Source organism: Hemiscyllium ocellatum, chromosome 25, assembly GCF_020745735.1.
Source record: "Hemiscyllium ocellatum isolate sHemOce1 chromosome 25, sHemOce1.pat.X.cur, whole genome shotgun sequence".
NCBI lineage: Eukaryota > Metazoa > Chordata > Chondrichthyes > Orectolobiformes > Hemiscylliidae > Hemiscyllium > Hemiscyllium ocellatum.
Window position 1 is genome coordinate 36,320,371 of NC_083425.1, and position 12,942 is coordinate 36,333,312.

The 12,942-nt window shown below is 41.7% G+C and overlaps 1 protein-coding gene across 1 annotated transcript in view; it reads left to right on the forward strand.

Annotated features, from left to right (window-relative positions):
- Window positions 1–406: 406 nt before the first annotated feature.
- nup85 (nucleoporin 85) overlaps window positions 407–12,942 on the forward strand; it is a 40,011-nt gene continuing 27,475 nt past the window's right edge. Inside the window, exons 1-5 of the mRNA XM_060844568.1 lie at window positions 407–587; window positions 2,537–2,627; window positions 4,611–4,770; window positions 6,193–6,269; window positions 12,834–12,877. Of these exons, the coding sequence (XP_060700551.1) occupies window positions 549–587; window positions 2,537–2,627; window positions 4,611–4,770; window positions 6,193–6,269; window positions 12,834–12,877 (411 nt within the window). The 5' untranslated portion in view covers window positions 407–548. The remainder of the gene's footprint in view (window positions 588–2,536; window positions 2,628–4,610; window positions 4,771–6,192; window positions 6,270–12,833; window positions 12,878–12,942) is intronic.

Below are 12,942 nucleotides of genomic sequence, written 5' to 3' on the forward strand. Positions count from 1 at the left end.
TACATTGTTTTATCATGTTCCTGTGAAAAGGTCGTTTCATTAATGTAGAAGGCGCTAAGGTACATCCAACTCTGCTAGGTTTGGAACAGGACAGACTCGGGGAAGATGATGCTGGAATCTGGGCTATTGTCTGAAATATATCACTTCAGTCAGTATGACTGTGCCGGGCTGTTTTTATTATGGGCCAGAGTGTGTTGCTGGAGAATCGACGTTTCGGGCACAAGCCCTTCATCAGGAGCTTCTGCCCGAAACACTGACTCTCCTGCTCCTCGGACGCTGTGCTTTTCCAGCGCCAGCGTTCGCAGTCCTCACTTTCTCCTGTTTTTATTGTGGTGGACTCTGTCGGACACTGACACAACTTTCACAGCCTCTGATGTTAGGTAGAGGGCGGGAAATTGGTGGAACTTGCTTCAACCGTCGCCGCTTGCCGTTCGTGAGGTCAAGCCCAGGGGTTTGCTCAGCTCGAGACTCCAGCTAATCAGGCAGCTGTGAGGCCGCCCTAGGCCCGGGGTCCTTGATGAGCGGGCGGTGCGGCCAAGGGGAGCGCGATGGAGGATTCCGACTTGGATTATGAACCGGTTCCGATGGTGAGGGTGACAGACAGAGAGAGAGAGATATAGAGAGAGATGGGATTGGGGGGGGGAAGGACGATCGTCGTTAGACAGTGTCAGGATAACTGCCCCGAGAGCGGTTGTTGTCCTGGTGAATGGTTGTTCCCGTGCGAACCGGGACCGCAGCCTGGCAGGAGGGAAACCTCCACCTACACACAACCTCGAAACATCCCAAACCCTTTTGAGGTCCGTGGAGTACTTTATTCGCAAAGCTTCAGGGAAAATTGCGGAAGCAGGACTGGCCAAGCTTCTATGGAGAGGCAACGCGGACTGATTGGCCTCATCCTGTGTTCATGATGTGGAGATGCCGGTGTTGGACTGGGGTGTACAAAGTTAAAATCACACAACACTAGGTTATAGTCCAACAGGTTTATTTGGAAGTACTAGCTTTCGGAGCACTGCTCCTTCATCAGCTAACTTGTGGGGCAGGATCGTAAGATCCTTTTGCTATAAACTCAGTGTCTTATTGCTCCTGCCCCATTAACGAGCTGATAAAGGAGCAGCGGTCTGAAAGCTACTACTTCCAAATAAACCTGTTGGACTATAACCTGGTGTTGTGATTTGGCGTAGCTGTTCTATGATTAAAAATCACAATACGAGGTTATATTTCCCTCCCCACTCCTACCAGTGTTCCAGAAAGACCACTCCCTCCGTGACTCCCTAGTCAGATCCACCCCCCCCCATCAACCCAACCTCCACTCCCGACACCTTCCCCTGCAATCGCAAGAAATGCAAGACTTGTGCCCACACCTCCTCCCTCACTTCCCTCCAAGGCCCCAAGGGATCCTTCCATATCCGTCAGAAATTCACCTGCACCTCCACACACATCATTTACTGCATCCGCTGCACCCGATGTGGCCTCCTCTACATTGGGGAGACAGGCCGCCTACTTGCGGAACGTTTCAGAGAACACCTCTGGGACACCAGCACCAACCAACCCAACCGCCCCGTGGCTGAACACTTTAACTCCCCCTCCCACTCCGCCAAGGATGCAGGTCCTTGGCCTCCTCCATCGCCAGACCATGGCAACACAATGGCTGGAGGAAGAGTGCCTCATCTTCCGCCTAGGAACCCTCCAACCACAAGGGATGAATGCAGATTTCTCCAGCTTTCTCATTTCCCCTCCCCCCACCTTTTCTCAGTCCCAACCCTCGGACTCAGCACCGCCTTCTTGACCTGCTATCTTCTTCCCGACCTCTCTGCTCCCACTCCCTCTCCGACCCATCACCCTCACCTTAACCTCCTTCCACCTATCGTATTCCCAGCACCCCTCCCCCAAGTCCCTCCTCCCTACCTTTTATCTTAGCCTGCTTGGCACACCCTCCTCATTCCTGAAGAAGGGCTTATGCCCGAAACATCGATTCTCCTGTTCCTTTGATGCTACCTGACCTGCTGTGCTTTTCCAGCAACACATTTTTAAACACCAGGTTATAGTCCAACAGGTTTAATTGGAAACACTAGCATCCATCACACCGGCATCACCAAATCATATCCTATGATTGTATATCTTTTGCACTGCATACATGAACTACACTTCAAAAACATTTATTTGGCTGGAAACCAAATTGGGATGTTCAGAAGATGTGTAAGATGTTTCGGAAATGCAAGTCAGCCTTCCCTTTTGAAGTGTTGTTGCGAAGCGACGCTCAATTTGCACACAGTGAGAACCTAACAACATGATCATGACAAGATGTTCTGTTCTTAGCAATGCTTGTTGAACAAGTGTTGGATAGAATATCGGGGTGAATTTACTTGCTTCCTTTCAGTCACGTTCAAGGGTATTTTTGTATTCAACTGATGAGGGCAAACGTCTCTTTTGAAAATCAATGCCTCTAATTGGTCAGCAGTTCTTCAGAGGAAAAGTAAAAAATTTCTTCAACAACAGAGTTTTAAATAAATAATTTTCTTACTTTTATTGTTTCTAGAATATTCCAGGAGTGGACGTTGGAAAATTTATCGGCTTTGAATGGGGCCCTACGCAAATGTTGCTCTATCCAACGTGGCATGATCATACAAGTACTGTAATATTCTAATTACTTGATTTTTTTTCAACAATCTTAAGTAATTTTGAATAATGAGAAATTGCTTTCGTCCCTATGGTTTTAACCTAACAAATTTTGGAATTAGATTTTAAAGCCTTGATGGAGATCCTTCTGCATACACTCCCACACAAGTGATAACTGTAAATAAGAAGTAACAATTTCCAGTGGTCACAGAACCTGTGACCAGAGGATACAGATTTAACATAATTGAGAAAAGAACCAGAAGCAACATGTGACAATATTTATTGTTATGACTTGAAATTAACTGCCTTAAAAGAAGGATGGATACGGTTTTAATCATCATTTTTTAGAAAGACCAAATTTGATGGAAGATTAGAGAAGTGGAATTAATTGGATAGCTATATCAGGGCAAAAAACATTCTCCTTGACTGTAACAGTCCATGATTCTGTCCTGGCATAATTTACTCCAATGTATTTGCAAATATCAAATCGTATTTACATTTTCCATTTAATTGATATGAGAATGAATAGTTTTGAATAAAAATTTCCTTGATTGACTGAACCAAAAGGCAAAGTATGGAAATTACATAAAATGGATGAAAGACCCATGTCTGTGAGACCTTGTATAGGGAACAGACTAGAGAAATAGTTTAATGTAGGCATAGGCCTATATGTTAAAGTACAGACTGTGTTTTTGGGAGCATAGTAGATTCACAATTGGGTTGGGGGTACTCCAGTTTTATGAGACTTGACTACTTGGAAAGTTAATGATAAAAAGCCGTCACAGGAGGTGAATGTCATTAGAGAATGGGACACCATAAGATGTAGATGCAGAATTAGGCCATTCAGCTCATTGACTCTGCTCCACCATTCGATCATGGCTCATCTGATTCTCAATCCCATTCTCTTGCTTCTCCCCATAACCATTGATCCCCTTATCAAGCAAGAACTTATCTATCTCTGCCTTAAATAAAATTAATGACTTAGCCTCCACAGCCCTAAGTGCTTTTGAGTTCCAGAATCACCAACCTCTGGTTCAAGAAATTCTTCTTCATCTCAGTTCTCAAGGGTCATCTCCAGGTCCTAGTCTGTCCTACTCGTGGAAACATCTTCTCCACATCCACTCTATTCAGGCCTCTCATTATCCTGTAAGTTTCAATCAGATCTGCCCCTCAGCCTCTAAACTCCATTTGAGTACAAACCTAGAATCCTTAACTACTTCTCATACAACGAGCCCTTGATCACTCTTATAAAGGTTCTTTGAACCCCCTCCAATGCCAGCATTTTATTTTTAGATACAGGGGTCATGTATTACTTTGCTGGAAGGAATTGCTGAGACAAATACCATTGCAAAATTGTTTAAATAATTAAAGAGAAAGATACTACTGTGGGGATAGAGTCAATTTGGAAAAAAAAGAGTGCAATTGGGTATGTAGCAGAGTGGTGAATAATAGATTCAGAAAGTAATAGAAATGTCCAGCATGAAAACAGACTCTTCGATCCAACTCATCCATGCCGAACAGATATCATAAATTAATCTAGTCCCACTTGCTAGCACTTGCCAGAGAGAGAGAGAGTGGGAGGTCAGTAATTTAGAGACGGTGTCTGCGTTTCCATCAGTCCAGGACTGTTCTTGGCAGCACTTTTAATCACTGTAAACAAAAGACGCGATCAGTGTTGGAAACACGTCTTTGATGTAATGTTTCTGTCGGGACCTTGATCTCCTTCGGATAATTGGTATTCAGATAATCGAGGTTCCCCTGTAATTGCTTCCTGGTTTATCAACTAAGAAAGTAGATTTGGATATAAATTTCAGATCTTTCACATTCATTTTTAGTGCTGTGACAGATTGTGGTTTCATCCACTCGCCCTTTATGAGAGCTATATTTCATTGTTCTGAGTAATGAAATGTCATTGAAAAGCACTATTGTCTGGTATGCTTTATATAGACTTGTACAGTTCCATTTCTCAGTCTTCCTTTCTGTTGCAATCCCAGAGCATGCACCAGATGGATCTCAAAGAATGCAGTTCATTCAAGTTGTCTACAACGATAAAGATGTATACTCGCCAATTCTGTCAAAACTTTTTAACGAGTCACATGGCATCTTCATGACTCTTCAGAAATCCGAATACAATTGCACAACCCAGAAAGCGGAGTGAGTAGAAGCTGATTTCAAGATTTTCTTTTACTCTGAAATATAATCCATGACTTATTATAGTTTACTTGTTGAAACGAACTGGTATGAATGAACTGGGGCGGTTTTTTTTGCATTATTTGTTAGTGACTATAAGAAAGACAGGCTTGTATTTAAAGTGCACTTTATCAAGCTTCTTGGATGCTTGGGACAATAGTAAAATACTTAATATAAAATAGATCATTATGAAGTGTGGCAACTGTGCTGCGAGAAATTGTGGAGGCCAGCCAATGGAAAATGGTAACAAAATGCCTGAAATAAGTTAAACATTAAGAAGGAAAATTAAAATGTGAGACAAACCCTATTAAGATTCTTTAAAAGGATGGTGACTATTGACGAGACTCCTCCCAAAATATATATATATGTATGTACACACACACACCATAATGAATAAAGTAACTGGAAGATTATAAATGTAACAATATTAAGTATACTAGAAATATGAAATAAAATTGAATATTCTGAACATTTTGACATTCCATTTATATTTGAGAAAATTACAAATGGTCACAGCATAATGGAAGAATGAGAGAGAGAAAGTAGTATCTACAAACTCATCAATATAAAGAAAGTTGTGGGGAAGTTAGCTTTATTAGTTAATAACTGAGAACTGAGTCAAAGTTTGTGCTGAGAGGGTCAGTATGAATTTGACAGTGGTGGGACATGTCTAGTTGATATATTAAATTTCTTTAGGTAATCAACAAGTAGTGCTTGTGGCTGCTGCCTGTATGGACTTTGGCTTGATAAATATTCAGGAAATTCTTAATAAAATTGTATGCACCCAGAATTATGAAGGTAACCTTGTAAGTTGGGAGTTAGGAGACAGAGTTGAGATATAAGGTCTTCTTATTGACATGATGTGACTTGATGTTCTGTAAGGATCTACATCTGCATTTTTGCTTCACATATATTGATAAAAGTGTAGAGAGTTGGATATGGAAGTTTTGCAAGTGACTCAGTTAGGTGATTCCGGAAGTAGTACAGATGAATGAAGGGTAATACAAAAGGATATACATTATGTGAGCAGCACTATGAGGTGATGTGAAATCATCCACCATGAATTGGCATATTTAAAAACTTATGAAAATTATAAAATGTGGATGAACAGAGAAATCCACAAAAATATCCGCAGTCCTAATACTTGAGTCCCGTTCTGCATGTTGATTCTTTTGTAACAGTTAGTTTTATTTTAGATCATTATCACAATGTCACTTTTATTCTGGATTTGAGTATTAGATTTACTTTTTTCTGGATCATATATGCACATAAATGCTCTTTCTAAAGCTTGAAATGCATCAGCCAATGTTGACATCCCATTGAGTGTTAACGGTGGGGTGGAGTCAAGTTTTTTTTCAATATAGTAACAGATGATTTTTGTTGTAGGTTAGTTTCTATTAGTAGGAACTATCGTTCGGTGATAAGAGCTTACCTGGAGGAACTGCATAGAACCGCAGGGTCAGGTAAGCTACAAATTACGATGTGAAGACTTTACCCCATAATTTTAGAGATTCAGAGAGGAATGTAAGTTCCATTTCTTGTGTTTTTAAAGTTGGTTAAAAAGCTGCTCCATTTTCTTTCTTGAGTAAGCCTCATGAAAGGCACTGTTCTATAAATGACCTGCTCCTGCCTGATCACAGGCCTTGCTCAGCTTCCATACATAGATCAGTGAGTTTATCCATGGAATAATTGGCACTCTGTACGATTGAGTGGTTAAAGGAAGGGGATAGGAATTTATCAAGTGGATACTTAAGCCATGCACACTAGAAAGTCCTCTAATTTGTGTTACGTTAACTAATTACCATTGGTTGAAGTTGCACTGCCAGAGTGTAAAGTTGATCTTGGCAACCTTGAAGTCAGTCAGTGTGAATCCTGTTCTGTTCATTGTTCAATGATTAAGAGCAGATGTATTTGCTATTTGAAACATTAGAATCATAGAGTCACAGATACGTACAGCACGGAAACAGACCCTTCGGTCCAACCCGTCCATGCCGACCAGATATCTCAACCTAATCTAGTCCCACCTGCCAGTACATGGTCCATATCCCTCCAAACCTTTCCTATTCATATACCCATCTATTAAATGTTGCAATTGTACTAGCCTCCACCACCACATCTGGCAGCCCATTCCACACATGCACCACCTTCTGTGGGAAAAAGTTGCCCCTTAGGTCTCTTTTATATCTTTCCATTCTCACCCTACACCTATGCCCTCTAGTTCTAGATGCCCCCACCGATCACTAATGAGAGGTGTCTTTTTCATGTTTTCACGTTGCTCACCCACATTAGTTAGAGTGGCCCCATTTATACTGCCAAGTAACTACCCTCATTTATGAATATAACAGCATAACAACAATGACAACTGACCCAGGTCTAAACTAATTAGAGGTCAGAAAATGTACATCAATTGATAATCAATAGTGTACTTTATTCATTAAGAATAATATCTAGGAAAAACCATTCATGTTGATATTACAAACCCAAAATCAAAACCTTTTACAAAGATTAACAAGGGTTACCCACCATTAACATTTTTGGGTCTGTAACCTGTTCACGTGACCCCTGTCTGGCTGGCATGTCTATCATGTGACTTAATTGTTTAAGGATTCCTGTGAAGCCTTCCTTGTCCTCTTTTCCACAACTTACTTCAAAGATGCTCCATGGTCCAGATGGAGCACCAATTTCTGGTCCTGTTTCTGTGACTTCGCTTGCACATGGGCATTTGGTGGAATAATCATGATTTTTGTTTCCTCACAACAGACAACATGGATCAGAGACTCTTATTTCTTGGCAGTCTGATAGCTTTGTGGTCTCCTCGCTGCCAGGAGACCTGTGTGTTGACTACACCCTGTCGAAACTGCACACTGCCCCATTTTCTTGATGGTAATGTGCATTGGGCTTGATGAATTCTAGGTCAGTTGTATTAAATGCCACCACATATGTGCCAGTGTGTCAAAAGGACCATATTAGTAGTGTGACTAGCTGCAGGATAGAACAGTGGAAAATTCCCACAGCTATTGTATCCACTGCCTGCACCATGTTTGACATGTGGAGGAAGCTTGTTGATTATCTCTGATCCAGTCACTGCTACTATTGGAAAAACTGGCATTTGACAAGGCATTTCAATATCACTCTTGTAAGTGACCAGTTGGGATCAGGCCATAGTTAGACATGGATGTGCCACCATTATCGATTCTTGGATCAGTCACATTTAAACCCCTCCACATCAAATGCAAGCATATGATGCCGTTCCAAACAAAGCTCTTTTTGTGGTGTGCCTACTTAGGGGTCAGTTAGCTCAGTGACTGAACAGCTGGCTTGCCAATGTGGTGATGCCAACAGTACAGGCCAATTCGCATGCCAGCTGAAGTCAGCATGGATGTCCCATCTTCTCAGCCTTGCCTTTCACCTGAATCGTTGTGATCTTTAAGTTAAACCACCACCAGTTGTCTCTTTCTAATAAGAGAGCAGCTCTGTAGTTCTTTGGAATTATGGTGATTTTAGCTTTACTTCGTGAAAGTGGATTTCTCCAAACTTCAAATGAGCTTATTGAAATTTACTCCTCCAATACCAATGATAAATCTCCATCTTCTCCAATGTGCTTTGTCTATGGCAATTATTTCCATGCATGCTCCACTCTGGGTATAGAGAATCTTGCGAGTAGTTTTTAATTTATGTTCTTTGGTCCTTTCTTAATTTAATTGCTATTCAAGATTTAATCAATACCATGAAACATTTTGTATCCCTCCTTAACGTTTTTTTTTTCTGGACTGGTGTTTGAGCTTCTCAGATCTGATGTCTTTCATTCTAAAGAATTATAGAATACAGTAGAAGAGAAAATCATTCTGCCTGCTTTAAGTGTCTATTCTGCTTTTCTTCCTTAATGAATGTGTTGGTTTCTGTCTCAACTATTCCCTGTGATCAAGTATTCAATACTCTGGAAACCCTCTGTTTAAATACATTTCTTTTAATCCTTCTCCTTGCTCAATAAAAATTTTACATTGATGATTGCCAAATATACTTATAAAATTACAAAAATTGCCTTGCATATGTTGAGCACTTCCCAGATGTTAGCAGCTATTTCTCTCAAATGTTAGCTAGGAGACCAGGAAATTAAACACTGATCAGTTATGGTCAGGTTTTTTTGTGAACTATCATAGTGTTTGATGACAAAGACCTTTGCTTGTCAATAAAATTGAGAAGTTGCAATCACCACACTTTTATTAGTGACGTATAAGAGCAGTAATTCCACCAGCAATGCCTCCACTGCTTCTCCCAAATTCAAGGAGGGCAGTCAAATAAAAACTTGCCTTTCATGAAGCCAGCTCCATAAGCATTCAGGCCAAATTCCTGCAAAGTTTACTTCAATGGACTGGATGTGGTGTCCAAATGGTGGAAAGTCGCCTTCCCTATTAGATCCTGTTTTCTCAATTTCAAATGGCCAGTTTTTGGGGGAGGACATGGAAATGTTTCAAAGACTTTCTGAAGTCCTTGAAATGCAGCAGCATTTACAGTAATGGCAGTCATATTCTGAAAGGGGAGAGTGACCAACAGGAGCACATTGGAATCAATGACATAGGTAAGGAAAAGGAAGAGGTTCTACAGACAAAATATAGGAAACTAGGCAGAAGGTTAAATAGTATGTCCTCCGGGATAGAAGTATGTGGACTACTGCTGGTGTCATGTGCTAATGAGAGTAGGAAGAGGAGGATAGAGCAGATGGCTGTGTGGCTGAGGAGCTGGTGCAAGGGACAAGGAGTCACATTTTTGGACCATTGGGGTCTCTTCTGCAGTTAAAATGACCTATATAACAAGGATAGGTTCCACTTGACTTGGAAGGGGACCAATAACCCTGTGGGGAGATTTTCTAGTGCTACTCAGTGACTTTAAACTAATAAGGGCTGGTGGCAGGGACCGTTAAAAGAGAAAAGGCTGAGGCTGGTTTAGTAGGTAAGGGGAGCAAGTTAAATACAGTCTAGATTCGAGTGGTGCTGGAAAAGCACAGCGGGTCAGGCAGCATCCGAGGAGTAGGAAAATCGATGTTTCGGGCAAAAGCCCTTCAAAGGTAAATAGTCAAGAGCTTGGCAGAAAATGGAGTAGACTGATCAATTAAGCTGCATTTACTTCAACACAAAGGCCTTGACAGGTAAGGCAGCTGAGTTTAGGACATGATTGGGAACATGGGATTGGGAACATGGGACTGGGATATCATAGTTATTACAGACACGTGATCAGGGATGGACTGGACTGGCAGCTTAATGTTCCGTGGTAAAGATGCCATAAAGAAGGAGGCAAAAGAGGAGGGTGAGTGGCATTTTTGCTTGAGGATAACATTACAGCTGTACCTGGGGAGGATATTCCAGGGAGATTGCCCAGTGAAGTTGTATTGGTGGAACTGAGAAATAAGAAAGGGATGATCACCATGTTGGGTTTGTATTGTAGTCCCCCAAGAATTGGTGGGAAATTGAGAAGCAAATATGCAAGCAGATCACAGATATCTGTGAAAATAATAGGGTTGTAATTGTAGGGGATTTTAACTTTCCAAACATAGATTGGCCCTGTCATCGTGTAAGGGCTTGAAGGGGGTGGAATTTGTTAAGTGTTTACCAGAAAATTTACTTATTCAAAATGTGGACACACTTGGTAGAGAAGGAGCAATACTTGACCTCCTGTTGGGAAATAAGGCAGGAAAAGTTACAGAGGTGTCAGTGGGGGAGTGCTTTGGGGGAAGTGATCATAACTCTGTTTGTTTTAAAATAGTTATGGAAAAGGATAGAACTGATCAAAAAGTCAGAATTCTAAATTGGAGGAAGGCCGATTTTGATGGCATTAGACAGAAATTTTCAAAAGTTAATTGGAGAGGCTATTCAAAAGGGACGTTTGGCAAGTGGGAGGCCTATAAAAATGAGATAAGAAGAGTCCAGAGACAGTATGTTCTTGTCAAGGGTCAGGTGGGTAGATATAAGGAGTGCTAGATGACTAGAGAAACTGAAGTTCTGATCAAGAAGAAGAGGAAGGCATATATCAGGTATATGCAACTGGGATTGAGTGAATTCTTAGAGCAGTATAAGGGCAGTAGGTGTATACTCTCAGCAAATCAGGACAGCAAAAAGGGGACATGAGATAATTTTGACAAATAGAATTAAGGAGAATTCAAAGAGATACAATAAGTACGTTAAGGGCGAAAGAGTAACTAGAGAGAGAAAACGTGGCCCTGTAAAGTTCAGCGTGGCCTTCTGTGTGTGGAACCACGGAGATGGTTGCAATACTAAACAAATATTTCGGGTCAGTATATACTATGGAGAAAGACGTGGAAGCTTGGGGAAATAAATAGTGATATCTTGAAAGAGTTCATATTACAGAAGAGGAGGTGTTGGAGGTCGTACAACTTTTAAAGGTAGCTGAATCCCTGGGACCTGATCATGTGTTCCCCAGAACTTTGTGGGAAGCTAGGGAAGAGGTTGCTCGGCCCCTTGCTGAGGTATTCGTATCATGAGTAGTCACGGGTGAGGTGCGGGAAAACTGGAGGTTGGCTAATATGGTATCATTATTTAAGAGAGGTTGTGAGGAAAAGCCAGGGAACAATAGACCGGTGAGCCTTATGTCAGTGGTGGGTAAGTTGTTGGAGATTCTGAGGGACAGGATTTACATGCCTTTGGAAATGCAAGGACTGATTAGAGATAGTCAAGGTGACTTTGTGCCTGGGAAATCGTATTTCACTGACTTGACTGAGATTTTTTGAAGAGCTGACAAAATAGAAAGCAGAGCAATAGACAATAGGTGGAGGAGTAGGCCATTCAGCCCTTCGAGCCTGCACCGCCATTCAATATGATCATGGCTGATCATTCCTAATTAGTATCCTCTTCCTGCTTTATCTCCGTAACCCTTGATTCCACTATCTTTGAGAGCTCTGTCCAACTCTTTCTTAAATGAATCCAGAGACTGCGCCTCCACTGCCCTCTGGGCAGAGCATTCCACACAGCCACCACTCTCAGGGTGAAGAAGCTTCTCCTCATCTCTGTCCTAAATTGTCTACCCCATATTTTTTAGCTGTGTCCTCTGGTTCGGCACTCACCCATCAGTGGAAACATGTTTCCTGCTGCCAGAGTGTCCAATCCTTTCATAATCTTACATGTCTCAATCAGATCTCCTCTCCGTCTTCTAAACTCATGGGTATGCAAGCCCAGTCGCTTCAGTCTTTCAGTGTAAGGTAATCCCACCATTCCAGGAATTGACCTCGTGAACCTACGCTGCACTCCCTCAATAGCCAGAATGCCTTTCCTCAAATTTGGCGACCAGAACTGCACACAGTACTCCAGGTGTGGTCTCACCAGAGCCCTGTACAGCTGCAGAAGCACCACTTTGCTTCTATACTCAATTCCTCTTGTTATGAAGGCCAGCATGCTATTAGCCTTCTTCACTACCTGCTGTACCTGCATGCTTGCCTTCATTGACTGGTGTTAACATTGTTGATATGGACTTCAGCAAAGTATTTGGCAAGGTTCTACATGGTTGACTGTTTAGTAAGATTAGGTCACATGGGATCCAGGGAGAGCTAGGCAATTGGATACACAATTGGCTTGAAGGTAGGAGACAGAGGGTGGTGGTGAACGATTGCTTTTCAGACTGGAGGCCTGTGACCAGAGGTGTGCCACAAAGGTCAATACTAGATCCACTGCTTTTCATCATTTAAATGATTTGGATGTGAAAACAGGGGGTATGATTTGTAAGTTTGCAGATGACATCAAAATAGATGGTGTAGTGGACAGTTTAGAAGATTATCTCCGTGTACAATAGAACTGTGATCAGATGGGACACTGGGCCGAGGAATGGCAGATGGAATTTCATTTACATAATAGTGAGGTGTTACATTTGGGTAAGGTAGTGGCAGTGCACCTGTCTGTGATCAGGAAGCCCATTACACTAATACTGTCCTGGTACCTGTGCCCTCTGAGTGCCTATGTTTAGTATTTCTGATCTTTTAGTAAAAGTTATATGCAATAATGTTTATTTTTCTTTTTTTTCAGCTTATTCTGTGGATCCAGAATTGTCAATGCAGTATGAGGATCAGGTATAAGAACACTATGGTACTGTTTATTTCATATTAAATTGGGTTAAAGCTGAGGTAATCCCTAC